We start from the raw sequence: 26714 nt of genomic DNA on the forward strand, positions 1-26714 counted from the left end.
CCTGGGACCCTGGTGCTGTGAAGCCACCGTGCTAACCGCTGTGCTACTGTGATGCCCACATCTCTGAGAAGGACAGAGTGGAAGTCTATACCTCACACGAGAAACATGACAGCCAATTAGAGTCATTTCCTAGGAGCAGTCTAGGTTTACCTGGCATGCTTCTCTCTACACCATTGCATGCCATGAATGCATAAATCGCTGTGTCAGGATAGTTTCCATCACGTGCCTAGTTTGGTCATAGGCTTTCATTAGTGGCGCTAGCATATTTCAGCTCCATTACAATTTATGGTGACGCCCAACCCTTCAGTCACACACACATACACAGGCACTATTCAAAGCAAGCACACAATACTTAGTTTGTCGAAGATAAGATCTCAAATGGAAAACAATTGTTTATCGTGGTTTGACAAAATGAAAAATGTTGGGGAAGGTAGTGCACGACACTGCAACCAGCAACAAAGAGAGCAACTTCAGAACACTCAGACAGTACATCCCAGACATCCCGGGGATTGGGGGGGGGGGGGGGGGGGGGGGAGCTGCGCAGGAGAACATATTCAAAGGTCTGTCACATTGTTCAAGACATGAGGGATTAAATGACAAAAGGGTTAGGGGAGAAACAGGGAAAAGGGATGGGATGATTCAGGAACAGATGTCAAATGATGTCAGCGATTTCCCAGCCCGGTTACACCCCGACACAAATCCCAGGCACAGCGAGATTCGCGATGGGGAGGTCTCAGATTCCCACCCCCACCCCCCCCCTCCCACCGACAACATAATCTGGCTCCTGCCCAGCGAGGGTGTGAACCTGGTTCCCATACATTTTAATATTCAAAATCAGCTGAACGCTAAATCTTCCGGGAACGTTAGGGGCTGGATTCTCCGCACCCCGACACCAAAATCGTGTTCCACGGCGGGGCGGAGAATCCAGGCTGATGAATGGAATCGGGACTGGCGCCAGTTCCTCGATTCTCCGGCCCCTGAAAAGCGGCGTACTCGGGATACGTCGCGTATCCCCCGCCAGCGACCATTACCAGAGGCCCACCCCGCTATTCTCCGCCCCCCCCCCCCGACCGGCCAAAGTCCAGACGCCATGGATCTAACTTGGTCCCAGCCGTTCGGGAAACGCACGAGGTGGCTGCGGACTCAGTCCATAGCCGCCGTGGTCGGGGGCAGGGCTGGTCAGAGGGCGAGGGGGGGGGGGGGGGGGGGGCCTCATACGGGACTGGGCCTTTATTGTGTGGGCGGTCCAGGTGAGGCGCGCGGCCGATCGGGGGCACTATTTCCGGGGTCCACCTCCGCGGTTTGAATCCGCCATGGGGCACGGCACAGCCGCTGGAGGCCGCCGCCGCCGTGTGCATGTGCGGCCTCTGACCCGGAGGTGCGGGGGGGCCCTATCTGCGGCTGGGGCTGCGAGCTCCACGACGGCTCCCTGCTAACCCCCTGCAGGGCTGTGAATCCGTGGCCTTTCGGCCCCAGCTTTTCTGGCGTGAAAGGCCACAGTTTTCGCGACGGTGTGGGGAGACATAGTCCCTGAAACTGGGAATCCAGCCCCTGACGTTCGCACCCACCCGTGTGATGTCACGCTGTGGGGAATCACTACCGCTCTCCAAAGACGGAGGGCAGACGTGATGGCCATGCCAGGGGACCTGGAGGCCCCCAGTGTTCAGGGACATGGAAAGGCAAGGTTGGCAATGGTGGGGTGCCCTGATCTATGTGGAGCGGGGATGCTGGCGCTTTGAGACTCCACTGTCAGCGCAAAACACGGCCCCTTCTAAATAAATGGCGAAGTGTGAGAAGCTGTGGGCGGCAAACCTTTTTTGAAATGAATTTAGAGTACCCAATTCTTTTTTTACAATTAAGGGGCAATTTAGCGTGGCCAATCCACCTACCCTGCACATCTTTGGCTTGTGGGCCCACGCAAACACGGGGAGAATGTGTCTGGACGGTAAACCTGACCAGAACAAACATGCCGGTTTTCAGCCAGAGCCTGACACTTTGCCATTTTTGGGGAAAATTACGCAAGCCCAGATGTCTCGGGACGAGGCAGAATGTTGGGCAGTGCCAAGATCAAAAACAGGAGAAATCGGGGATTGAGGGCGGACAAAATGGCTGCCCACATCATGGTCTGAAACTTCTGAACTCAAATGTTGACTTGCAAGGCGAGGTAGAGGATCCTCAAACTTGCGTTGAGCTTCATTGGGACACTGCAAGGTTCAGCAGGCCGAGAAAGGGCAGAGTGAGGGGAAGGTGAAGAATCAAAATGGCGGCTGACCAGAATCATGGGTGCGGAACAGAGATCTCCTGCAAGGCAGTTGCCCAGTTTGCGTTTCCCCAGTGTACAGGAGGCCACATCGTGAACATCAGAAACAGTTTACTGAATTGAAAGAAGTCTACGTAAATCATTGTTTCACTTGGAAAGCGTGTTTCAGGCATGGGAGGAAGCAACAGGGCAACTGTTGCATCTTCTGGGCTGGACTAGAAAGGCACCATTAGAGAGGGATGGGTTGTTGGAGTGACTGAGGATTGGACCAGAGTGTTGCGGAGGGAGAAAATCCCTTCGGAATGCTGATCGGGGTGGAGAGAGGAAGATGCGTTTGGTGGTGGCATTGCATTGGAGTGGCGAAGGTGATCAATGATCGAAGGTGATCAAGGTGAGTGGCAAGTGGCGAAGATGATCTGTTGACTACGAATTCTGGTGTGGACAAGGGAAAGTCTATCGCAATTCTTGGCGGGAAGGGAGGGGGTGAGAGAAGGGTTAGACTTCGATCAGGGTCAGTTGAGGGCCCTGTCAACCATTCCAGAAGGAAATGCGGGTGGGAGCTTGCTGTGCTGGATTTACTATGTTACAGCAGAGGCAATATTTCAAAATTGAAATCCTTTGGGACATCCTGGAGCTAGTGAAAAGCATTGCAAGTTCTTTCGTGACTGAAGGCGCATTGTCCACATGAAAACAAGTATCTGGGAATGGGCCAAGGAATTTGTCGGAGGCTGGACAAGGTGTTCACCGTCAGATGGGTTCTACACTTCTCTCCTGTGTCATCTCCCTTTTTACATATTTAATAGAGTGGAAACTCCTCCTTGCCTTGGGCGAAATTCTCCGACCCCACGCAGGGTTGGAGAATCGGCCGGCAGCGGCGTTAATCCCGCTCCCGCAGGGTTTTTAATTCTCCGACCGGCCAAAAACCGGCGCTGTGCAAATCCCGCCGGCAGCCTCTGAAAACAGCTGGCGCCGGCGGGATTTCATTATATTTTTGTTTCCACAAATCTCCGGCCCGGATGGGCCGAAGTCCCGCCGACGTGGCCACGGGTCACGTCGGCGAAAATCACAGTAGCTTTAAAACGGCGTCAACCATTGTCGGGGGGGGGGGGGTTTGCGGCATCAGGGGGGGGGTTGCGGCATGGGGGGGGGGGGTTGGGGGCAGCGGCATGCAGAGAGGGGGGGCGACGGATGCCCGGGGCCAACGCACCGTCACCCCCCCTCTCTGTACGCCGCTGCCCCCTACCCCAACCACCCCCCCTCACCACCCCTACCTCCCTCCAACGCCCCTACCCCCCTCCCCACCACCCCTACCCCCCTCCCCACCACCCCTACCCCCCTACCCCCCTCCCCACCACCCCTACCCCCTCCAACGCTGCCCCCATCTCTCGCAACGCCGCAACCCCCCACCCTCAACGCCGCAACCCCCCCTCATCGCCGCAACCCCCTCCTCTCAACGCCGGGTCCCCCCCTCTCAACGCCGGGTCCCCCTCAACGCCGGTACCCACACCCCGTCCCCCTCCCTCTGAAGGCCGGTACCCACCCCCCCCCTCCCTCTGAAGGCCGGTACCGACACCCCCCCCTCTCTCCTCCTCCCCCCCTTCCTTCCTCCTCCCCCCCTTCCTTCCTCCTCCCCCCCTTCCTTCCTCCTCCCCCCTTCCTTCCTCCTCCCCCCTACAGAAACAGTATTTGCTGGATTTTACCGAGATTATGTGAAAACTCTTAAGGTGAGTGAAAACTCCCAAAGTCAAAGAGAACAGAGGGCATGGAGGTCGAAAAAATTGAGGGACCTGCTTGAAAGCTTTTCTGGGCCACCATTTCATTGGCACTGCTCCTTCGCCAGGGACCTTTCACCCTCCCTCCATCAAATGTTCACTGCTGGCCACAGGGGGCAGTGTAAGCATTTCTTAGGGACACCTCCACCGTGGTGCTCCGACAGTGGAAATCGACTGGAATGTAGGCCCGAGGCCTTTCTTGAATTTCCATTTTCACAAAATAGCTACTGGCTCGTGACAATTCCTTTTTAAAAAAAATGAACACCTCAGCAGAAAATTCGGGTGGGTCACGTTGAACTGTCAACAGTTACGCTCTGCCGCTAGTCAACTGCATTCTATGTCAAATAACATCAAAAACTTCATGATCGCAGCTGGGAGAAAGATTCCGTGCGCTCGGAGTATACCAACACAGAAAATCTTAAATCACAATTTGGAATTTATTCACAGATTACCTGATCAATTTCCATCGCTCTCCCCCACCCCCACCCCCATCCCATCCACCTCATTAAGATGTTTCTGATTTGCCCTATTCTTCCTTGGCCAGATATTTACTGCCCCCCCCTCACCCGATGGGACAATACGCCCCCCCTCTGAAGTAAACAGCAATTTAATTGGTCCGCCGTAACATCCTGGCCTACCTGCCTAAGGCCTCGTTTTGATCTTGAGGAGGCCCGTAGGCAGGAGGCCCGTAGGAAGGAGGCCCGTAGGCAGGAGGCCCGTAGGAAGGAGGCCCGTAGGAAGGAGGCCCGTAGGCAGGAGGCCCGTAGGCAGGAGGCCCATAGGCAGGAGGCCCGTAGGCAGGAGGCCCGTAGGCAGGAGGCCCATAGGCTGGAGGCTGAGAGGACGATTCCCGCTCCCCCCCCCCCCCCCCCCCCCCCCCCCACGCAACCCTGCAGAAGCTTCTAGAATTAGGGAACACAGTTTAAAAATTAGCGGGTCAAGAGGCACGGTGGCGCAGTGGTTATCACTGCTGCGTCACGGTGCCGAGGTCCCAGGTTCGATCCCGGCCTCGGGTCACTGTCCGTGTGGAGTTTGCACGTTCTCCCCGTGTCTGCGTGGGTCTCACCCCCACAACCCGAAGATGTGCAGGGTAGATGGATTGGCCACGCTAAATTGCCCCTGCATCTCTCACTTGAGACACCGATGAGAATAATTTTCTCTCCCACAGGCGTCTGTGAAACTCTCTTCCACAGCAAGAGACCCAGGAGGCAGGGTCATCGAGTAAATCCTCAAACAAAAAGCCCAATTTCTGCTTTTAAACAAAGATCATTTACAGGCTGTGGGTATCGCTTGGCTAGGCCAGAAGTTGTTGTCCATCGCTAGGTGCCGTTAAGAAGGTGGTGGTGAGCTGCCTTCTTGAACCGCTGCAGTCCACGTGGTGTGGGTACACCCACTGTGCTGTTAGGGAGCGAGTTCCAGGATTTGGACTTTGCGGTGAAATTGAAGAAGTTGCTCGGCAGGAGGATTTGCATATTTACAATTCTCGTTTCATGATGTCAGGGTGTCACCAAGTACTTTACAGTCGCAAAGTATATTTTGAAGTAGAGTCACTCTATTATAACAGTTTATAGATGCATTTAACATGTCCGACATTACATAGAACATAGAACATAGAACATTACAGCTCAGTACAGGCCCTTCGGCCCTCGATGTTGCGCCGACCTGTGAAACCCCTCTAAAGCCCATCTACACTATTCCCTTATCGTCCATATGCCTATCCAATAACCATTTAAATGCCCTTAGTGTTGGCAAGTCCACTACTGTTGCAGGCAGGGCATTCCATGCCCTTACTACTCTCTGGGTAAAGAACCTCCTCTGACATCTGTCCTATATCTATCTCCCCTCAATTTAAAGCTATGTCCCCTCGTGCTAGACATCACCATCCGAGGAAAAAGGCTCTCACTGTCCACCCTATCTAATCCTCTGATCATCTTGTATGCCTCAATTAAGTCACCTCTTAACCTTCTTCTCTCTAACGAAAACAGCCTCAAGTCCTTCAGCCTTTCCCCATACGTTCTTCCCATGGCGGGCAACATCCTGGTAAATCTCTTCTGCACCCTTTCCAATGCTTCCACATCCTTCCTATAATGCGGCGACCAGAACTGCATGAAATACTCCAAATGCGGCCGCACCAGAGTTTTGTACAACTGCAACATGACCTCATGGCTCCGAAACTCAATCCCTCTATCAATAAAAGCTAACACACCGTACGCCTTCTTAACAACCCTCTCAACCAGGGATCTATGTACATGGACACCGAGATCTCTCTGCTCATCCACACTACCAAGAATCTTACCATTAGCCCAGTACTCTGTCTTCCTGTTATTCCTTCCAAAATGAATCACCTCACACTTTTCTGCATTAAACTCCATTTGCCACCTGTCAGCCCAGCTCTGCAGCTTATCTATGTCCCTATGTAACTTGTAACATCCTTCTGCACTGTCCACAACTCCACCGACTTTAGTGTCATCTGCAAATTTACTCACCCATCCTTCTACGCCCTCTTCCAGGTCATTTATAAAAATGACAAATGGCAGTGGTCCCAAAACAGATCCTTGTGGTACACCACTAGTAACTGGACTCCAGTCTGAACATTTCCCATCAACCACCACCCTTTGTCTTCTTCCAGCCAGCCAATTTCTGATCCAAACTGCTAAATCACCCTGAATCCCATGCCTCCGTATATTCTGCAATAGCCTACCGTGGGGAACCTTATCAAACGCTTTACTGAAATCCATATACACCACATCAACTGCTTTACCCTCATCCACCTGTTTGGTCACCTTCTCAAAGAACTCAATAAGGTCTGTGAGGCACGACCTACCCTTCACAAAACCATTTTGACTATCTCTGATCAAATTATTCCTTTCCAGATGATTATCCATCCAATCTCTTATAAACCTTTCCAAGACTTTGCCCACAACAGAAGTAAGGCTCACTGGTCTATAGTTACTGGGGTTGTCTCTACTCCCCTTCTTGAACAAGGGCACAACATTTGCTATCCTCCAGTCTTCTGGCACTATTCCTGTAGACAAAGATGACTTAAAGATCAAAGCCAAAGGCTCAGCAATCTCCTCCCTAGCTTCCCAGAGAATCCTAGGATAAATCCCATCCGGCCCAGGGGACTTATCTATTTTCACACTTTCCAGAACCGCTAACACCTCCTCCTTATGGACCTCAAGCCCTTCTAGTCTAGTAGCCTGTATCTCAGTATTCTCCTCGATAACTTTGTCTTTTTCCTGCGTGAATACTGACGAAAAATACTCATTTAGCACCTCTCCTATCTCCTCGGACTCCACGCACAACTTCCCACTACTGGCCTTGACTGGCCCTACTCTTACCCTAGTCATTCTTTTATTCCTGACATATCTATAGAAAGCTTTAGGGTTATCCTTGATCCTACCTGCCAAAGACTTCTCATGTCCCCTCCTGGCTCTTCTTAGCTCTCTCTTTAGAGCCTTCCTAGCTAACTTGTAACTCTCAAGCACCCTAACTGAACCTTCACGTCTCATCATTACATAAGCCTCCTTCTTCCTCTTGACAAGTGTTTCAACTGTTTTAGTAACCCATGGTTCCCTCGCTCGACCACTTCCTCCCTGCCTGATAGGTACATACTTATCAAGGACATGCAGTAGCTGTTCCTTGAACATTATCCACAATTCCATTGTGCCCATCCCCTGCAGTTTTCCTCTCCAGGCGATGCATCCTAAGTCTTACCTCATCGCATCATAATTGCCTTTCCCCCAGATATGACTCTTGCCTTGCAGTTTATACCTATCCCTTTCCATCACTAAAGTAAACATAATTGAATTGTGGTCACTATCACCAAAGTGCTCACCTACCTCCACGTCTAACACCTGTCCTGGTTCATTACCCAGTACCAAATCCAATACGGCCTCGCCTCTTGTTGGCCTATCTACATACTGCGTCAGGAAACCCTCCTGCACACATTGGACAAGAACGGATCCATCCAAAGTACTCGAACTATAGTGTTTCCAGTCAATATTTGGAAAGTTAAAGTCCCCCATAACAACTACCCTGTTACTTTCGCTCCTATCCAGAATCATCTTTGCAATCCTTTCCTCTACATCTCTGGAACTTTTCAGAGGCCTATAGAAAACTCCCAACAGGGTGACCTCTCCTTTCCTGTTTCTAACCTCAGCCCATACTACCTCAGTAGACGAGTCCTCATCAAACGTCCTTTCTGCCACCGTAATACTGTCCTTGACTAACAATGCCACCCCTCCCCCTCTCTTACCACCTTCCCTGAGCTTACTGAAATATCTAAACCCCGGCACCTGCAACAACCATTCCTGTCCCTGCTCTATCCATGTCTCCGAAATGGCCACAACATCGAAGTCCCAGGTACCAACCCATGCCGCAAGCTCACCCACCTTATTCTGGATGCTCCTGGCATTGAAGTAGACGCACTTTAAACCACCTTCCTTCCTGCCGGTACATTCCTGCAACTTTGAAACCTTACTCATGACCTCACTACTCTCAGCTTCTTGTGTACTGGAGCTACAATTCAGGTTCCCAATCCCCTGCTGAACTAGTTTAAACCCTCCCGAAGAGCATTAGCAAACCTCCCCCTGAGGATATTAGTACCCCTCTGGTCCAGGTGTAGACCATCCCGTTTGTAGAGGTCCCACCTACCCCAGAATGAGCCCCAATTGTCGAGGAATCTGAAATCCTCCCTCCTGCACCATCCCTGCAGCCACATGTTCAACTGCTCTCTCTCCCTATTCCTCGACTCGCCAGCACATGGCACGGGTAACAACCAAGAGATAATAACTCTGTCATAGATCTAAGTTTCCACCCTAGCTCCCTGAATTTCTGCCTTACATCCCTATCCTTTTGCCTACCTACGTCTTTGGTACCTATGTGGACCACGACTTGGGGCTGCTCCCCCACCCCTTAAGGATCCCGAAAACACAATCCGAGACATCGCGGACCCTGACATCTGGGAGGCAACACACCAACCGCGAGTCTCTCTCGTTCCCACAGAATCTCCTATCTATCCCCCTAACTATGGAGTCTCCAATGACTAATGCTCTACTCCTCTCCCCCTTCCCTTCTGAGCGACAGGGACAGACTCTGTGCCAGAGACCTGTACCCCATGGCTGACCCTTGGTAAGTCGTGTCCCCCAAACCAGTATCCAAAGCGGTATACTTGTTACTAAGGGAAACGACCACAGGGGATCCCTGTACTGACTGCTTCCTCCCAGCCCCTCTCACCGTCACCCATCTATCTTCATTCTTTGGCGTAACTACCTCCCTGAAGCTTCTATCTATGACCCCCTCTGTCTCCCGAATGATCTGAAGTTCATCCAGCTCCAGCTCCAGGTCCCTAACACGGTTTCTAAGGCGCTGGAGTTACAAGCATTCCAAAGTTCAGAACTGTTAAAACTTCTCATTACCAATGTTTATTCTTCATTAAACTTGTCCAGACACAGTCGAAGCTGATTTGTAGGAAGGGCTGAACTGTTCTTTCACATAATAATCATTATTGTCACAAGTAGGCTTGCATTAACACTGCAATGGAGTTACTGTGAAAAGCCCCTAGTCACCACATTCCGGCACCTGTTCGGGTACACAGAGGGAGAATTCAGAATGTCCCAACGGCACGTCTTTCAGGACTTGTGGGAGGAAACCGGAGCACCCGGAGGAAACCCACGCAGACGCGGGGAGAGCGTGCAGACTCCGCACGGACAGTGACACAAGCCGGGAATCGAACCTGGAACCCTGGCGCTGTGAAGCAACAGTGCTATCCACTGTGCCACGCCACTGCGCAAAGGACTTTGGGCATGTCGAGAGAGGAGAGAAACTGGGATCGTTCTCTGGACAGAGGAGAAGATAGGGGAGATTTAACACACTCCGGCACCTGTTTGGGTACATGGAGGGAGAATTCAGAATTCTCAGCTGGTACCATGTTAAATTGTTCCTTAGTGTCCAGGGATGTACAGGTTAGGTGGAGTAACGGGGTAGGGCAGGGGAATGGGCCTCAGTGGGTGTCCTTTCAGAGGGTCAGTGCATACTTGATGGGCCGAATGGCCTCCTTCTGCACTGTAAGGATTCATGTTGGCAAGTTAAACAACGAAGAATTGATGGTGTTTGTGCAATAGATACAAACATACAATAATACATTTCTAAAAAGTCTTTTCTATTTCTTGCATGTATTCATTTCTTATAATTAAAATGTTATTTTATTCAACAAAGAACTTCAAGTCCTTCCTTCTTTTCATCATTTGTAATGACAAGCCTCTGGCCTTTGCTCAGGCCTTTGAGGACTTACTTTCCTGCCGTTTCCAGCTTGTCCAATCAGAGGCTGGCATCTCACTGCCTGGGCTGCTCATAGGCTCAATAGTGAACCTATCAGCAACCAGTACAGGGAGAAACCAACCTCTGAATAGACAAACTGCTTTGTAGCATTCTTCAAATTTTACACCTCAGCCCGGCCCACCACAGGGCAGCACGGTAGCATTGTGGATAGCACAATCGCCTCACAGCTCCAGGGTCCCAGGTTCGATTCCGGCTTGGGTCACTGTCTGTGCGGAGTCTGCACATCCTCCCCGTGTGTGCGTGGGTTTCCTCTGGGTGCTCCGGTTTCCTCCCACAGTCCAAAGATGTGCAGGTTAGGTGAATTGGCCGTGATAAATTGCCCTTAGTTTAGTGTCCAAAATTGCCCTTAGTGTTGGGTGGGGTTACTGGGTTATGGGGATAGGGTGGAGGTGTTAACCTTGGGAAGGGTGCTCTTTCCAGGAGCCGGTGCAGACCCGATGGGCCGAATGGCCTCCTTCTGCACTGTAAATTCTATGATAATAGAACACTTGGATGTATCCAGTGGAACCTGAGGGTTCCGCGGAATCCACTTCGGAAAATCCCTGCAGTACAGTATTCCCAGCTCCGCCGGCTGCACTCCAGTGAAAACCTTGTGCTTCAACTCATTCTACTGTTTTCCCCAAAGCTTTTCTATTTAACTGTAAATTATATCAAATTTTATAAAGAAATAAGAACAGAATTTAGGATTTTCAAATGCGGTCTAAATTACGTCTGTGTGTCCTGGTTTCGTTTTTTTAAAATAAATTTAGAGTACCCAATTCATTTTTTCCAATTAAGGGGCAATTTAGCGTGGCCAATCCACCTACATCTTTGGGTTGCGGGGGCGAGACCCACGCAGACACCGGGAGAATGTGCAAACTCCAGACGGACGGTGACCCAGAGCCGGGATCGAACCTGGGACCTCGGCGCCATGAGGCAGCAGAGCTAACCACTAGGCCATCGTGCTGGCTGTGTCCTGCTTGACATCCAATCTCGCAATCTGCTGTAGACTAGACTTCATAGAATCCCTGCAGTGTAGAAGGAGGCCATTCGGCCCATCAAGTCTGCACCGACTCTCCGAAAGACCTACCTACATCCATTCCCTTGCAAACCCATAACTCTACCTAACCTTAGGGCATGAAGGGGCAATTTAGCGTGGACAATCCACCTGCACAACTCTGGACTGTGGGAGGAAACCGGAGCACCCGGAGGAAACCCACGCAGACATGGGGAGAAAGTGCAAACTACACAGTCACCAGAGGCCAAAATTGAACCCAGATCCCTGGCGCTGTGAGGCAGCAGTGCTAACCACTGTGCCACCATGCTGCCCACTTGATCGTGACAACTTTTTCTAACAAAGGGGATTAATCAGTCTATGTATTAATACATTTAACAAATCCAATGTGCTTTTGGCAACACATTGTCATGCAGATGTATGGCGTGTGTCACAATGCCACTTTGTTCAAATATTCAGATTTCTAAAAGGCAACAGAGTTGAAACGGAGATTAAACTTACTGACGAGCAGTAGCAAGTGGAATTAATTCTACCTATCTGGGAGAACTAGCACTGTACAAAAGCCACCATCAACAATGTGCATTCAGGTCGTGCTTTGAGCAGAGTAAAATGTCCCAAGGAGGTCACCCAGCCGGAGTTTGTTAAAGGCTACACATTAATGCCGGCCCGAGCGGGGCCCGGAATTGTTGGTGGCCCCAACAAGGCCTGGATTGGGAGAGGGTTACTGCTGTGGGCAGATTATTGCACGTCGTTCGATAAATCCTTGTTCCACTTCCGCTGGCTTCCTCAAGTTACTAAAAACTGTAAATTATATGTCACAAAATGAGAACAGAATTTTGAAGTTTTTCCTCGTAGCCCTACCAAGGGCGGCACAGTGGTTAGCACTATTGCTTCACAGCTCCAGGGTCCCAGGTTCGATTCCCGGCTTGGGTCACTGACTGCGGAATCTGCACGTTCTCCCTGTGTCTGCGTGGGTTTCCTCCGGGTGCTCCGGTTTCCTCCCACAGTCCAAAGATGTGCAGGTTAGGTGAATTGGCCATGCTAAATTGTCCCTCAGTGTCCAAAAAGGTTAGGTGGGGCTATCAGGTTAAAGTGGAGGTGTGGGCCGGTGCAGATCCGAAGGGCCGAATGGCCTCCTTCTACACTGTAAATTCTATGATTCTATGAATACTCTGTCTTCAGAATCACCAATTGTTGTTGGTGAAAGCCGTGATTGAACCTACCACACTCCGAGGCTTAGCATTCCAGATCCTAAGCACTCGCTGTGTGAAAACATTTCCCCTTGTGCCTCCATTGCTCCTTTCGCCAGTGACCGCAAGTTTGTGCCCTGTCTGATTCTCGATCCTTCCACCGATGGGAAAAGATCGTCCCTCCACTCCCCCCAGGTCTACTCTGTCCAGACCCCTCCATCAAACCGCCTCTCAATCTCCTCTCCTCCAAGTCCCAACCTCTCCAACCTACCTACGGAACTGAAGTCCCTCAGCCCCAGAACCATTCCCATGAATCTTTTCTACATTCTCGCGAATGCCTTCCCACCTTTGCTGAAGCGTGGTGCCAGAGCTGGACGCAGCACTCTGACCCCAAGCCAGTATTATTGTACAGGGTTTATCATGACATTTCTCTTCCTTCCTCGACAGCTCTATTTATAAAGCCCAGGATCCTGTTAGCTCAATGTATAAAACCTGGGACCCTGCAGGCTTTCTTAACCACTTTCTCAATCTGCACGACCGCCTTTGCTAACTTGTGTCCACAAACCCCCAGGTCCCTCCTCTCCCCCCACCTTACATCACAATCATTGCCCTCAAGACCAAACCTTGCACTCAGCCCCTCCAAACACTCGGTTGAAGCGTCAATGTGCTACTTTCTGTTTACATTATAAAATACACCTATTACCAGGACATGGGTCGGCACAGTGGTTAGCACTGCTGCCTCACAGCGCCAGGGACCCGGGTTCAATTCCGGCCTCGGGAGGGGAGTTTGCACGTTCTCCCCGTGTCTGCGTGGGTTTCCTCCGGGTGCTCCGGTTTCCTCCCAAGGATGTGCAGGTTAGGTGGATGGGCCGTGCCAAATTGTTCCTTAGTGTTCAAAGGCTAGGTGGGGTTACGGGGATAGGGCGTGTGATTGGGCCGAGGTAGGGTGCTGTTTCAGAGGGCCGAATGGCCTGCTTCAGCACTGTGGGGATTCACTGGCAACCCTGTGACCTCAGGGGACATCACTGGATTGCTGCCACCTGCTGCAATCATCGCGTCATTGGCGGAACAACAACATTTGCATTGCTCTAGCACCTTGTCACAACCTCAGGACTAAGCTAAAGCCCCAAGCAGCCAATAGGCTGTGGACACCACTGGTTAGGTAAGTGAGGAAGGTGTCAACTGACTGATGAATCTGTTTTGGTTTTGGTCGAGGGAATAATGTTGATCAGGGCACAACGCTTCCTCAAACACTGTCACTGACATCCATCAGACGGTACTCAGAGCTGGGCATCAGAATAAGGTCCTGAAAATCAGAGGGCAGGGCAGCGGGGCGGGGGGGGGGGGGGGGGGGGGGGGGGGGGTGGCTAGATGGTTCCTTATCAAACCGGGGAAATTTCTCAAAGTTACCAATTAAAACGGAGTCCTACTGTTCGTCATCTCTGCTGGCACTCCAGCGCAATGTCGGACGGAGTGCTGCTCAGTCAGAGGTGCCGTCTCTGACAGTAACAGATGTGAAGCCCGGTCCTATCTCCCCCCCTCAGATACAAGTTGAAGCATCTTATATTTTGAAGAAGAGTAGGGAGGTTATCCAGCGCACGCTGGCCAATATTTATCCCTCAACCATACTCCAAGCAGCAGATTTATCAGTTCATTATCACATTTGTGTTTGTTGGAGCAGAGTGTGCACAAGTTGGCTTCTGCTTTGCTTACATCCCACATTGGCTTCTTTATAAAAGTGTCAAATTGACTTTAAGTGCTTTGCCAGTTCTCTCTGGTGTTTATTGATAGGCAACGCTGTTAAAGGTTACAAAACCAAGAAGGGTAGATGGAGTTAAAATGGAGACCACCCGTGATTTCATTGAGGGAGCAGGTTGAAGGGGCTGAATGGCCGCCTCCTTATCTTTCTGTGTTCCCTCTTTTCTTTGACTGTACACAGCCCGATCCCCAAACAGGGAATCCAGTAGATTTGAGGTTAAAAAGCTGATGGGTAGGGCGGCGTGTGGCGTAGTGGATAGCACTGGGACTGGGGCGCTGAGGACCCGGGTTCGAATCCCGGCCCCGGCTCACTGCCCGTGTGGAGTTTGCACATTCTCCCCGTGTCTGCGTGGGTCTCACACCCACAACCCAGAAAGATGTGCGTGTTTGGTGGATTAAAGAAAAACTCTGTTGCGTTTAGCAGTTGGCCCTTGGTGTTATCCTCCACAGGGTGTAGGCCTTTATCATCTACCCAGCATCCAAGGTAGATAGCTTTGCCTGCCTGGAATGCACATTTCTATCTCTTCTGGAAAAGTTTGAGAACACAGACCAATAGATTCGAAAGCCATTTAGACATAGACATAGAACAGTACAGCACAGATATAGGGTGGATACGTGGGTTTGAGTAGGGTGACCATTGCTCGGCACAACATCGAGGGCCGAAGGGCCTGTTCTGTGCTGTACTGTTCTATGTTCTATGTTCTAGAACAGGCCCTTCGGTCCTCGATGTTGTGCCGAGCAATGATCACCCTACTCAAACCCACGTATCCACCCTATACCCGTAACCCAACAACCCTTAACCTTACTTTTTAGGACATTACGGGCAATTTAGCATGGCCAATCCACCTAACCCGCACAACTTTGGACTGTGGGAGGAAACCGGAGCACCCGGAGGAAACCCACGCGCACACGGGGAGGACGTGCAGACTCCGCACAGACAGTGACCCAGCCGGGAATCGAACCTGGGACCCTGGAGCTGTGAAGCATTTATGCTAACCACCATCCTACCGTGCTGCCCTTTATTCTTTCCCATTATTCCCAGACTCCTGAACGGGCCTCTTATGGACTGAACTAATCTTTCTCCTCATCTTCTCCACAGTTGTAGAGTATGTTCCTCATGCGGGACCACCCGATGTTTCTGTTTATATATCTACATTGTCTATTTACCGTATGTTCTATGTTTTCATGTATGGAAGGATCTGCCTGGACTGTACACAGAACAATACTTTTCACTGTACCTCGGTACACGTGACAATAAATCTAAATCTACGCCTGCGTTGGAAAATCACCTTGAGACCTCCTCCAACTTCACTGGATGCTCTTGTTCAGTGGCCCCTGTGATTAATACATCATCGAGCATACTGCCACCCGAGACAGTCCTCGGAGAATATTTTCCATGACACGCTGAAAGACGGCGCCTGCTGAGAGATTCCAAAGGGCAGGCATGTATATTCCTACAGGCCCTTAGGGATGTTCATTGTGATGTACTTTCTAGATGTTCCATCTAGTTCGAGTTGAAGATATTCACCTGAGGAAGGAGCAGCGCTCCGAAAGCTAGTGTTTGAAACAAACGTGTTGGACTTTAACCTGGTGTTGTTAGACTTCTTACTGTGCTCACCCCAGTCCAACGCCGGCATCTCCACATCGGAGTTGAAGATAGGCATGGCTCACATCCGGTTTTGTGAAGGTTTGCCCACCTGCCAATTTGGCATACGTGGCATGGGGTACCGATCCAGTCATATGGCTTTGTTGACTGTAAGTATGTACTCTGTCATAATATCCACTCATGTATATAATGAAGTGCAGACAGGCAGTGATTGACACACAGGATGACCAGTAAGCACACAGTGCAGTGCAGCCAATCACCAGACAGGACACAACCGCTATAAAGCCAGAGGGCACTAGGTTTCCCGCTCTCTCTGGACCCAGCCACTGAGACAGTCAGAGTCCACTAGCTAGCCAGTGCAAACACCATGCGTCTGGTCAGGCTACTACTAGGTCTCCAGTCAGTTCAGTAGTGTCGACCCACAGCTGAATATGTTTATCAGTTCTATCGTTAAATAAAACAGTGTTGGATCTTCTCCAGTGTTAGACGTCTGTTTCTAGCTTCCCTGCTTGAACCAACCTGCCTAACACATCACTCTCCGCAAAGACGGATGGCCTGTCGGGCTTGAGGCCGGGGACCACTGGCGTAACCCACTCCGCAAACTATCCTGTCCGTTTTATCCCGAGGTTTTCCAAACGCTCAATTTCCGTTTCCACCTTCACCAGCAAAGAGTGTGGGACTGAAATATTTTGGCTTCGGGTCGGGATCCACATAGATCTTGGCCCTCACTCCTTTAATTTTACCCAGGCCCTCTTGGAATACTTTGGGGTATTTGTTAATAACGTCGTACAATCCACCAGTCCCCAAGTTAAACATTTCCAGCCAGTTCAGTCAGATCTTCAGGAACCAATCCCTGCCCATGGGACTAGGTCCTGATCCTCACACGATTATGAGTGGGTGTGGGGCCGACCTCTGTCCATACGTTAGCGGGGTCATGGGGGTCCCCATGGTGGCGAGTCTGGCCCTGGTGTCCCTTAAGTTTAAGGGCAGAATACCCATTCGGAGATACTGGAATGTCTGTTCCCCAATGACGGTGATGGCAGCTCCTGTATCCACCTCCATCTCTAAAGGAATGACCATTGCCAAACAGCCGTGTCCTTATCGGGGCCGACCGGGGTAGTGACGATGAAGTTTAACTGCATCGTTCCGCCCTCGGAGGGCTGGTATTCCTACAAGGCCCAGGCTGAGGTGGCTTTGACCTCCAGCCTGGGCGGCACACGTACTGTTGAGTCTGGCGGCCTTGCCTGGGTCATGGCTCTTCGACGGCACCGACAGCAACCCTGCGGCCCACACCGGAGATCCTCCTCCGAGGAGGTTTCCCCGGAAATTCTGGGGTTATCCGGCCGTTTTGTAAAACGACAGGATGCCCTTTCGGGATGTCGGGTTGATGGTGGGCAAGGCATGTAGGTGCCTTCCCCGGAGAGGCTGGCTTCTCTACGCGAGGCCCCTTCCCCTCGCCCAACCTGAGGGTACTACTGTCCGTCATCCCTTGAAGTTCTTGCGCCCCCCCTTTCTCGGCATTCTCCAGGGACAAAGCTATATCTGTGGCCTTTCTGAGGTTGGGCTCCACCAGCCATTGTACTGGGTGGTAACATTGTTAATCCCACACACTGGCCTATTGTGTGGCATCTTGGTTAGGGATGGGCTGAATTCACAATGCTCTTCCAACTCCCGCAATCTAGCAAGAAATTCCGTAACGGGTTCCCCCCCGGTATTCTCCCAGCTGTGGTGGCGAAGGAGGATTATGGACGAATTTGGGTCGTAATGATTTCTTATCAGGTCCACCAGCCCATCAAAGATTTTAGCGTCAAGGGCCGCTGGATAGGTTAAGCTATTGATAATGCTCAACGTCAGGGCCCCGTATGCTGTTAGGACGATTACCTTTTTTCTCTCATCCCCTTCAGCGCCGTGAGCATGAAGAAAATAGCGCAGGCGCTCGGCATATTGGGCCCAGTCCTCTACATTTGATTCTATGGCTCAAATCTTCCAAAGGAAGGCATTTCGGGTTTGTTTTTTTTTAGCTCAGGGAAGCTGAATCAGTGGCTCAGAATCCCGTGCTTGATCCTCGTCGCCAATATAATAGGCTTTAATAGGCCAATGAGGAGGTTCAGGCTAAAAAGCAAAGTAGGTTTATTCTCCAAGACAAATGAACACAAAAAGAAGACGCAGTCACTGTGTACAAATGTACAAAGTCTGATTCCCGAGACTATCGGGAATGCCGGTCCGGGTCTGGGGGTCGATATTTAAGGTGAGCCCCGATTGGGCGGGCCTCCGCCTGCTCAACATGGGAACTCATATTCTACAAAATCCACGGGGAGATCAATCAGTGATTCCCCTATGGTACTTGTAAGGGTTGTAACACAACCTATTAGCAATAGAACATAGAAGATAGAACAGTACAACACAGAACAGGCCCTTCGGTCCTCGATGTTGTGCCGAGCAATGATCACCCTACTCAAACCCACGTATCCACCCTATACCCGTAACCCAACAACCCCCCCCCCTTAACCTTACTTTTTAGGACACTACGGGCAATTTATCATGGCCAATCCACCTAACCCGCACATCTTTGGACTGTGGGAGGAAACCGGAGCACCCGGAGGAAACCCACGCACACACGGGGAGGACGTGCAGACTCCGCACAGACAGTGACCCAGCCGGGAATCGAACCTGGGACCCTGGAGATGTGAAGCATTTATGCTAACCACCATGCTACCGTGCTGCCCTAATGTTCAATTCAGAGAAAGTGTCAGGATGGGGCGAGACTGGGCAGGGGCTTTCTGAGGTTAGGTGTCATTATGGATCCAGGGTGAGCTGTGTGCCATCGCAGGCGATGCCATCCCAGGACCGCTTGACAAGATGGAAGACGGTGAACTGGGCCGTGGAACATTGAACCGGGAAGGTGGAGATCGGTCAATTTCTTTTATTATTCATTCGCGGGATGTGTCATCGCCGGCTGGGCCAGTATTTATTGCCCATCCTTAATTGCCCTTGAACTGAGTTCTTGCGAGGGGAATTCAGAGTCAACCACTTTGCTATGAGTCTGGAGTCACGAGTCCCTCGAGGACATTAGTGAACCAGATGGATTTTTATGGCAATCGGCAGTGGTTTCATGGTCATTGTTAGACTTTTAATTGCAAATTTCATTTGCAATTTCTTTACCATTTTCCACGGTGGGATTCGAACCCAGGTCCCCAGAGCATTGTCCTGGGTCCCTGGATTACTAGTCCATTGACAATACACTATTCCACTACCTTCCCAATTTGTTGAGTTTGTAAGGGGGGGGGGGGGTAGCCATGACTGACCAAGGCCATTAACATCTCTGTCCAAGCTTATCCCTCCTTCCCACTGGATAGCCCATGGGAGCAGCAGATGGGCGATTATGGGAAGGGTGGCGGACTCAGCCACTTTCCCAGCAGGTTGTTTGGGGGGGGGGGGGGGGGGGGGGGGGGGGGGGTCCAGTTACAGCTAGGGTGGCAATTGAACTGTGAACAGCAGGGTGGCAGTGAGCAGGATAATAGAGGAAAATACAGCCCACCGTGGAATTGAAAAACATGTATCTTTCCATTTCGTAATTACTGCCGATGTTAACGATAAGCATTAATTACTTCCACTAATTGTGAACTTTCTAATATTTTACCATTGGATGGCATCAGAGATGATCTGAGCTCCAGGAGTGGCGCAATCTGCAAAGACCTGATTGACACTTCCGTGCAATCTTACCGATAAGTCGTACATTCTAATATGTCACTTAGCCTGCTTTGAAAATGCAAAGGGAAGAGGAGAAAAATGGAGCTGACTATATTGTGGTGTGTTCTGGTAAAATACAAGAGGGTTCGGCCCCCCTGGTCCCCAGGCTGAGCATTTTGAATAGATCTCGCCACAGGGCGAGCTATGTTGTCTGTCGTTTGTAGTTGAATTACATTTCCATTGATTTAAATGGGCAAGATAGTCAGACACATGACCCTTCCTGTCCAGATTTCCTCTCCTCCCCGTTCCCAGGTTAGGACTGGGACATTGTATCCTCATATTTATACATTTCCATTTTTAAAAATTTTCCAATTAAGGGGCAATTTAGCGTTGCCAATCCACCTACCCTGCACCTCTTTGGGTTTGTGGGGGTGACACGGGGAGAATGTGCAAACTCCCCACGGACCGTGACCCGAACTGAACCTGGGCCTCAGCGCCGTGATGCAGTAGTGATAACCACTGCGCCACCGCGCCGCCCAATATTTATATATTTTCAAAGAGCTGTGAACTGTCAGAGGCTGGACCTGAGCTTCTACATTCCTCAGAGTTTTGCCATTTACGGTATATTTCCCCTCTTATGTTAGACCTACCAAAATGCATCACCTCACATTTTTCCAGATTAAACTCTTTTTGCCGTTTCTCTGCCCAAGTCTCCAACCTACCTATGCCCTGCTGTATCTTCTGACAATCCTCGACGCTATCTGCCACTCCACCAACCTTGGTGTCATTAGCAAACTTACTAATCAGACCGGCTACATTTTTCTCCAAATCCTTTATGTACACTACAAATAACAGAGGCCCCAGCACAGATCCCTGTGGAACATCACTCGTCACAACCTTCCATTCAGAAAAACACCCTTCTACTGATACCCTTTTGCCTTCTGTGACCGAGCCAGTTCTGTATCCATCTTACCACCTCACCTCTGATCCCGTGTGACTTCACCTTTTGTACCATGAGGCACCTTGTCAAAGGCTTTACTGAAGTCCACATAAACAACATCCATCGCCCTCTCCACATCAATCATCTTCGTCACCACCTCAAAAAACTCGATCAAAGTTAGTGAGGCATGACCTCCCCTTCACAAAACCATGCTGTCTATCGCTTATAAGTCCATTTGTTTCCAAATGGGTATAAATCCTGTCCCTGAGAATTCTCTCAAATAATTTACCAACAACCGAAGCTCACCGGCCTATAGTTTCCAGGATTATCCCTGCTACCTTTCTTAAACAGTGGTACCACATGAAATGAAAAATGAAATGAAAATCGCTTATTGTCACAAGTAGGCTTCAAATGAAGTTACTGTGAAAATCCCCTAGTCGCCACATTCCGGCGCCTGTTTGGGGAGGCTGGTACGGAAATTGAACCGTGCTGCTGGCCAGCCTTGGTCTGCTTTAAAAGCCAGCTCCTTAGCCCTGTGCTAAACCTGCCCCTACATTAGCTATTCTCCAGTCCTCTGGGATCTCACCTGTAGCCAATGAGGATACAAAGATGTCAGCCAAGGCCCCAGCAATTTCCTCTCTTGCTTTCCTCAGTATTCTGGGGTAAATCCCATCTGGCCCAGGAGACTTATCTACCTTAATATCTTTCAAAAGACCCAATACATCCTCCTTTTCGATGTTAACATGATCCAGACTGACCACACATCCGACCCAAGAATCATCTTCCACAAACTCCTTCTCTTTGGTGAACACTGATGCAAAGTATTAATTTAATACCTCGCCCATTTCCTCAGGCTCAACACATAGATTCCCCCCACTGTCCTTAAATGGTCCAATCCTTTCCCTGGCTACCCTCTTGCTTTTTACATAATGAATAAAAAGCTTTGTGATTCACCTTAATCCTACTTGCCGAGGAGGAGGGAGTAATTCCCGGCCCAGTGGGCGTTCTAACCACTGGGGCCGGAGTTACTGTCAACGACCCTGGCGGCTGCAGCTGTTTTTTTTTTTAAGTGCTCCACTTACCGCAGGCTCGCTGCAGCCAGCAAGATGGTTCAGAGAAGACCCATCTACAAGGAGAATGGGGTAGGCCCACAGCTCCATGCCAGTGAGGAGCGGAGCAGGGGATGGGGTGGTGACAGAAGCAGTCAGCACTGCCAGCCTCACCAGCAGGAGAGAGCTGGTAATCTGGAGTGACGGGGGTCACTGGTCAGGCCTCTGCCCTGAGAGGGGGTAGAGATGCAGGGAGAGTTGTCAAGGCCACGGTGCAGGTGTCCTCTGGCTGGGGAGAGCTCTGCTAATCTCCCACTTCCTCTGCAAAAGGGCAGCACTTCTTTTTTTTTTTTTTAATTTAGATTAGCCAATTATTTTTTCTAATTAAGGGGCAATTTTAGCGTGGCCAATCCACCTACTCTTCAAATTTTTGGGTTGTGGGGGCGAAACCCACGCAGACACGGGGAGAATGTGAAAACTCCACACGGACAGTGACCCAGAGCCGGGATCGAACCTGGGACCTCAGCGCCGTGAGGCGGTTGTGCTAACCACTAGGCCACCGTGCTGCCCCAAGGGCAGCACTTCTGAGGAGTGCCAACGCCTGGTGAACCCTTGATTGAGCCCGGCCACGCCCATCCCCTTGATGAAACAGCTGAGGTATGGATGTCCCCGGGGGGGTGGCCTGGGTGAGCTCCCAGATAACCAGAGGCTTTCTGAGCATTCAAAGGGCGCAGAGCAGACAGCAGTGCGAGCATCCAGGAGCCTGCACATGGCACCAGGAGGGTGCGTTTAACTCATATCGCAGCAATGGCAGCCTGAGCCAGCCCACCCCAATCCCACATCCATGGAGCTAACACCAAGTCTTTCCCCTCCACTGCCCCCTGGCCCAGGCAGCTACCTCTACCCGCAACCCCTACCCCACCTCCAACACCCTACCCCCCTCCCACCGTCACACACCAAGCGTGACAGCTTTGAGGCTTTTTAAGAGTTTTTTTTAGCCTCCTGTTCCGCCTCCGTAGCCATGACGCCCAATACTTTCACCAGTTCGCACCTGCGCGACTGCTGCCTAAGTGGGGCGGAACACGCGGAGGGGTGGAGCGTGAAGTGTCAAAGCCGTTAAGAACATAGAACATACTGTGCAGAAAGAGGCCATTCAGCCCACTGAGTCGGCACCGACCCACTTAAGCCCTCACTTCCACCCTACCCCCGTAACCCAATAACCCCTCCTAACCTTTTTTGGACACCAAGGGCAATTTATCATGGCCAATCCACCTAACCTGCACGTCTTTGGACTGTGGGAGGAAACCGGAGCACCCGGAGGAAACCCACGCAGACACAGGGAGAACGTGCAGACTCCGCACAGACAGTGACCCAGCGTGGAATCGAACACAAGTCCCAGCCGCTGTGAAGCCACAGTGCTAGCCACTTGTGCTACCATGCTGCCATTTCAATATAAAAATATGGGGTGGCATGGGGGCGCGGTGGTTAGCACTGTTGTTTCATGGTGCCGAGGAGCCGGGTTCGATCCCGGCTCTGGGCCACTGTCCGTGTGGAGTTTATACATTCTCCCCGTGTCTGCGTGGGTTTCGCCCCCACAATCCAAAAATGTGCAGGACAGGTGGATTGGCCACGCTAAATTGCCCCTTAATTTGTTTTTTTGAAAGATATTAAAATCCATGCAAATGACTGTTTTGCATTGGCACACCAGCGCTGGACATAAACATTGAGTTCACCACGAGCGAGATACCAGAGCGTGGCATCAGATTCAGCCCTGGGCGCAATCCGGAGTTTTTCAATTTTGCGCAATTCTCTGACCGATCGTGATTCACTCTTCCAGCATCTCATAGCGGAGAATCCAGCCTCCGTTTTCATACTTAATAAATTCTCACGCAGAGCCACAAACTAGTCTGCCAACTTTTTTTATCATGTTGTAGAATCTCGAGTTAGGGCACCTTTGAAACTCAAGGCAATCCAAGTCAAGTTCCTATTTTAACCCTTTAAACCCCCAGTATTATTCTGGGGAATTTGTACTGCACCCTCGATACATCATTCCTGCGGAGCGGTGGCCAGTACCCCAGTGAGTGGTCAGGCAAGAGGAACTTAAAGAGATCAGGGCAACGGGAGCGACTACAGGAAATCCAGAAGGTGGCAAGACCAGAATAGGCCCGAATCTTTGGCTGACCAGCGAGACAGCAGAACATAACCAGGAAGGGCTGAATGGTCAAGAGTGGTAACCAAATCGCAGTTAAATCAAATTATCAAAGGCTGGTTTATTGTACTCGAGTGATATTTAGAATTATTTTACACATTCTGTTACACTGTCCTTCAGTGGCCCTCTTGCACTCATTTATCACAATTATTCACTTTCTACATTGAGCTCATGAATAGAATCTAGTGTCCAATGTAGATAGCATCACCCAGTTCTTTTAATCTCTGTCCCAAAGCCACTTAACCATCTGTTGTACAGATCAGCAACTCAACCTCTGGTCTTGATATCGAAGAGATATTGGGGATATTGCCCGTGTGGAGTTTGCACATTCTCCCCGTGTCTGCGTGGGTTTCGCCCCCACAACCCAAAGATGCGCAGGGTAGGTGGATTGGCCACGCTAAATTGCCCCTTAATTGGGAAAATTTTAAAACGTATCTTCTCGCTGAAGTTTGTTTCCCCCCCCCCCCCCCCCCCCCCCCCCCCCCCCCGCCTCCCCGCCTCCCCTTCAGCTATCGGATTTCCTGAAACACGATCGGCCAAATTTAAACTTGTAAAACAGAAGTTGTCGGCCTTACTGAACGAGTGTCCACATCCTGGGGATCAGCTGGCTGTCATCGCCAGTCCTGCCTCCATTGAACCCAGAGGCCGCGTTTGCCTTTGAGGTTTTGTAGAATATTAATTCTGTCCATTGACCAGAAACTGAACTGGGACCAGCCACAAATACACCGTGGTTACCAGAGCAGTAGCCACAGGGGATCCTGCAGAGAGTAACGCACCTCCTGACTCCCCAAAGCCTGTCCACCGTCTACAAGACACAAGTCAGGAGTGTGATGGAATACTCTCCACTTGCCTGGGTGAGCGCAGCTCCAACAACATTCAAGACGTTCAAACACCATCCTGGACAAAGCAGCCCCGCTTGATTGGCATCCCTTCCACAAACATTCACTTCCTCCACCACCGACGCACAGTGCCAGCCGTGTACACCATCTACAAGCTGCAACACACCGAGCCTCCTTTAGCAGCACCTCCCAAACCCGCGACCTCTACCACCTCAAAGGACAAGGGGCAGCAGACACCTGGGATCACCATCACCTGGAGGTTCCCCTCCAAGCCACACACCATCCTGACTTGGAAAATATCAGCTGTTCCTTCACCGTCGCCGGGTTAAAATTTCATCGAATTTACAGTGCAGAAGGAGGCCATTCGGCCCATCGAGCCTGCGCCGGCCCTTGGAAAGAGCGCCCCACCCAAGCCCACACCTCCACCCTATCCCCGTAACCCAGTAACCCCACCTAACCTTTTTGGGACACTAAGGGCAATTTTTTAGCACATCCGACCCACCTAACCCGCACAACTTTGGGCTTGTGGGAGGAAACCGGAGCACCCGGAGGAAACCCGCGCAGGACACGGGGAGAACGTGCAGACCGGACCGTGACCCCAGCCGGGAATCGAACCTGGGACCCTGGAGCTGTGAAGCAATTGTGCTACCTCGCTGTCCGAAATCCTGGAACTCCCTCCCTAACAGCACGGCGGGTGTACCTACACCTCGGGGACTGCAGCCGTTCAAGAAGGCAGCTCACCACCACCTCCTTGGGGGGGGGGGGGGGGGGCAATTAGGGATGGGCAACAAATGGCAGCCTAACCTCCCACCCCAGGAAGCTATTTTATAAATCTGATCCAACTCCACGTTTAGGTGTTACGATTCATGGCTCTGCCCCCAAACCCAGCAATACAACCTCCACGCAGGCCAAGGTGCCAATCCAGTCACTCAGTCTTCATTACTGGCCCCTGTCAGTCTCACAGAAAGCGTTCTCACCCGGGGGGGGGGGGGGGGGGTTGACAGATGATACCCTTTCGGCCTCTATGCTCCAGTTGTCAGGGTTCCCACGTTCCAAAGTCTGTGGCGTGTGAGCAGGTCTCCTTCAATACCTGCGGAAGGTCACTGTTTGCTCCCCTTGTTTACCGTTCGCGCTGTACATAATCACATGATGCCATCTCACTCAGCTGCTGCTGGCTGTCAAAAGTCTGTTGACTAAAGTGCCTCTTAAAGGGGCCCCTGTCTGTACATTCGGAGTGATTGACTGGGACATTGGTGGTCAGCTTGTGCTGGCCAGGCGCTCCCCCACCACCACACACCAGGGAATGTTCTGGAATGCCCTGGGACACTCACTGAAAGCAAAGGAAGTGTGTGTGTTGAGGGGGGGGAGCATTCATGCATGGTTCCATTAAATTAACATTCTGACAAGATCACCTTAACACAGTCTGACCCACATGTGGCCCGAAAAAGCAGATCAGCCTCAACTCAGCAGCAGGCAGTCCGTTTATTTAAAAAGAGGGAGGGCCAGGGATAGTCCTGCTCAAAAAGTTTGGATTATTTGCAGGTTGTTTTAAAAACCAGGAGCTGAACTGGTCCTGGGCTCCCGCAGGTTTCCGAACAGGCCCTGCTTTTTGATCGCTGGCAGCTGCAAATGTTCACAGGTCGCCGCCTGGAAAGCACAATGTCTAATTGTGTTTGGAAAGAGGACAGACACCCAGACACCCCCCCCCCCCACCCCACCCCTCCCCTGGCAGCACGGTGCGAGGGGGGAAGAGACACAAGTCAGGCTCCGTCCGGCACTCACCTGTGACTGCTCATCCTGTCCCTGCTTCTCAGAGTAGTCATTCCATACTCCAAACACCACCACCTTTCACCGAGCCAGGTGGCAGCCTGATGTGTCAACAAAAGCTGGAGCAAGATTGTAGGAAATTGGATCTGGGTGTGGTTAGAGAAAATATTCAGACACATTTCAGTCAGCTAAAAGTACCTCCCCCCCCACATACACACACACACACACTCAAAATGGAAACATAAAATACCTCAGCACAAATAGCTGCATCCCACCTGGTCCCCCGTAGCAACAGCCT

General features: G+C 51.1%; 1 protein-coding gene across 1 annotated transcript in view; it reads right to left on the bottom strand.

The window, feature by feature from the left end:
* The window catches only part of gramd2aa (GRAM domain containing 2Aa), a 76895-nt gene extending 50389 nt beyond the window's left edge, over positions 1-26506 (bottom strand). Inside the window, exon 1 of the mRNA XM_038784252.1 lies at positions 26432-26506. Within this exon, the coding sequence (XP_038640180.1) occupies positions 26432-26472 (41 nt within the window). The 5' untranslated portion in view covers positions 26473-26506. The remainder of the gene's footprint in view (positions 1-26431) is intronic.
* Between the last annotated feature and the right edge of the window lie 208 nt (positions 26507-26714).

This window comes from Scyliorhinus canicula, chromosome 24, assembly GCF_902713615.1.
Source record: "Scyliorhinus canicula chromosome 24, sScyCan1.1, whole genome shotgun sequence".
NCBI lineage: Eukaryota > Metazoa > Chordata > Chondrichthyes > Carcharhiniformes > Scyliorhinidae > Scyliorhinus > Scyliorhinus canicula.